The sequence below is a fragment of the Cebus imitator genome, unplaced genomic scaffold, assembly GCF_001604975.1.
Source record: "Cebus imitator isolate Cc_AM_T3 unplaced genomic scaffold, Cebus_imitator-1.0 Scaffold499, whole genome shotgun sequence".
Classification (NCBI taxonomy): Eukaryota; Metazoa; Chordata; class Mammalia; order Primates; family Cebidae; genus Cebus; species Cebus imitator.
The window spans coordinates 891,491-893,993 of NW_016107814.1; the positions used below are offsets into that span (position 1 = coordinate 891,491).

The 2,503-nt window shown below is 52.7% G+C and overlaps 1 protein-coding gene across 5 annotated transcripts in view; it reads left to right on the plus strand.

Annotated features, from left to right (window-relative positions):
- The window catches only part of SLC25A16 (solute carrier family 25 member 16), a 63,882-nt gene that overhangs the window by 9,744 nt on the left and 51,635 nt on the right, over positions 1-2,503 (plus strand). For 3 of the 5 annotated variants that reach the window (XM_037733201.1, XM_017513693.2, XM_017513689.2), the window contains exon 1: positions 452-737. The exons of 1 other annotated variant lie outside the window; for it this stretch is intronic. In XM_037733201.1, coding sequence (XP_037589129.1) covers positions 605-737 — 133 coding nt within the window. In that variant the 5' untranslated portion in view covers positions 452-604. Of the gene's footprint in view, positions 1-451; positions 738-2,503 lie in introns of those variants that run through there. One more of the 5 variants, XM_017513692.2, reaches the window with a different exon arrangement.

Sequence of the window (2,503 nt, forward strand, 5' to 3'; positions counted from 1 at the left end):
GGGTTTCACCGTGTTGACCAGGATGGTCTCGATCTCCTGACCTCGTGATCCACCCGCCTCGGCCTCCCAAAGTGCTGGGATTACAGGCTTGAGCCACCGCGCCCGGCTTTTTGTATTTTTAGTAGAGACAGGGTTTCACCATGTTGGCCAGGCTGGTCTCGAACTCCTGACCTCAGGTGGTCCGCCCATCTCGGCCTCCCAAAGTGCTGGGATTACAAGCATGAGGCACCGCGCCAGGCCAGGTTGTGCGTTTTGATGGGACCATCTCATTGCCCACGTTTCCCTTTTTCCGTCTGAACAGAAGGGGCCAGAGCAGAGAGCACGGAAGTAGCAACGCCAGGTGAGGCGGAATAGGGAGGTCTACAAGTCTGGGTGACTCCCCCTTCCGCGTCCGGGCCCCGCCCCTCCCGCCCGATTCCCTCGGCGCGTGATTCGGGCCCCGCCCCTGCTATACGCCATCAGCTTGCGCCGCGCCGCGCCGCCTGGTGTTATTCCGCCCCGCAGGCGGGGCTGTCGGCCTCCTGTTGCCATCTGGTCGGGCTATGGTTCCGACCGGTGTTGTGTAAGTTTTGCAGCCTAGGCTCCTGACACTACCCTGGTCCTGATGGCGGCGGCGGCGGCGGCAGCAGCAGCCCTGGCGCCGGCCGACCCCCCTCCCGCGATGCCGCAGGCGGCAGGAGCTGGAGGGCCCACAGCCCGCAGGGATTTCTACTGGCTGCGCTCCTTTCTGGCCGGAGGTGGGTACATGCCTTGAAGACCCAGCCGCGCTCTGGGTGGCGGGGGCAGGATTGTGGGCAAGTGGGATGCAAGCGGCCTCTATAACATTCCTGGACTCTGGCCGCTTCAATGCTCTGCTAGATGTTTGCCCTGACCTGCTGTAAGCTCTTTCTAGTAATCACTTGACTAATGACAGCCAGGTTACGGGGAGTGGGACCTTTGCTACTCCAGCAGAGGCTGGGGTGGTGGAAGGTCTAAATCAGGAACCCATTCTTCAGGGCTGGTTAACAGGGAAAAGAGGAAGATCCCTTACAAAGACCCTGGGGTTTTAGTGAGACATTCTGGGCACTCCTTTTATAAACACCATAAGTGACCCAACGTAGACTTGGATTTTGCTGTTTGCTTAAAGGAAAACAAATATTGGGGGTCAGCTTTTTAATGACGACTGTAAATTGTGCAAAACTTTACAGCCAAAACCGGTTCCAGTGATTCTAGTAAACTGTGCCACAGTACTTGTCAAGCCCTATTATTGGTGTGATTTTGGGATCAAAAGGTTCATATTGTCTCTTAAGAATTTCCTGGGCCTTCAATCTCTACACTTCCTTAATTACTTCTCTGGGTTGTCATCAGTTATTTAAGATTCAAAAATTTAAAAATCCCACATTATACTCCTGTGCAGTGGCGCCCTACTGTAGTACCAGCTACTAGGGAAGTTGAAGCAGGATGACTGCTTGAGCCCAGGAGATTGAGACTGCAGTGAGCCATGATCACACCACCGGGCAGGGTGGCTCAAGCCTGTAATCCCAGCACTTTGGGCAGATCACTTGAGGTCAGGAGTTAGAGACCAGCCTGGCCAACATGATGAAACCCCATCTCTACTAAAATACAAAAATTTGCCAGGTGTGGTGGCTCTCACCTGTAATCCTAGCTACTCAGGAGTCTGAGGCAGGAAAATTGCCTGAACCTGGGAGGCAGAGGTTGCAGTGAGCCAAGATCATGCCATTTTCTATCTCAAAACAAACAAAACCCCACATTAAGAGGAATTGTAGAAAGATAGTATCTGAAGACTACAGCAGTATTAATTTTTTGTTGTTTTGAGATAGAGTCTCACTCTCTCACTCAGGCTGAAGTACAGTGGCATGATCTCAGCTCACTGCAAACTCTGTTTCCTGGGTTCAAGTGATTCTCCTGACTCAGCCTCCCAACTTGTTGGGATTACAGGTGAATGCTACCACACTTGGCTACTTTTTTCTTTTTTTGAGATGGAGTCTCACTGTTGCCCAGGCTGGAGTGCAGTGGCAGGATCTCTGCTTACTGCAAGCTCCACCTCTTGGGTTCAAGTGATTGATTCACCTGCTTCTGCCTCCCAAGTAGTTGGGATTACAGGTGTGCGCCACCATGCCCAGTTAATATTTTGTATTTTTAATAGAGACTGGGTTTCCCCGTGTTGCCCAGGCTCGTCTTGAACTCTGGACTTCGAAAAAAAAAAAAAAGAAGTAGGCTGGGCATGGTGGCTCACGCCTGTAATCCCAGCCCTTTGGGAGGCCGAGGTGGGCGGATCACGAGGTCAAGAGATTGAGCCCATCCTGGCCAATATGGTGAAACCCTGTCTCTACTAAAAATACAAAAATTAGCTGGGCGTAGTGGCGTGTGCCTGTAGTCCCAGATACTCGGGAGGCTGAGGCAGGAGAATTGCTTGAACCCAGGAGGCGGAGGTTGCAGTGAGCTGAGATCGCACCACTGCACTCCATCCAGCCTGGCAACAGAGCAAGACTCCGTCTCAAAA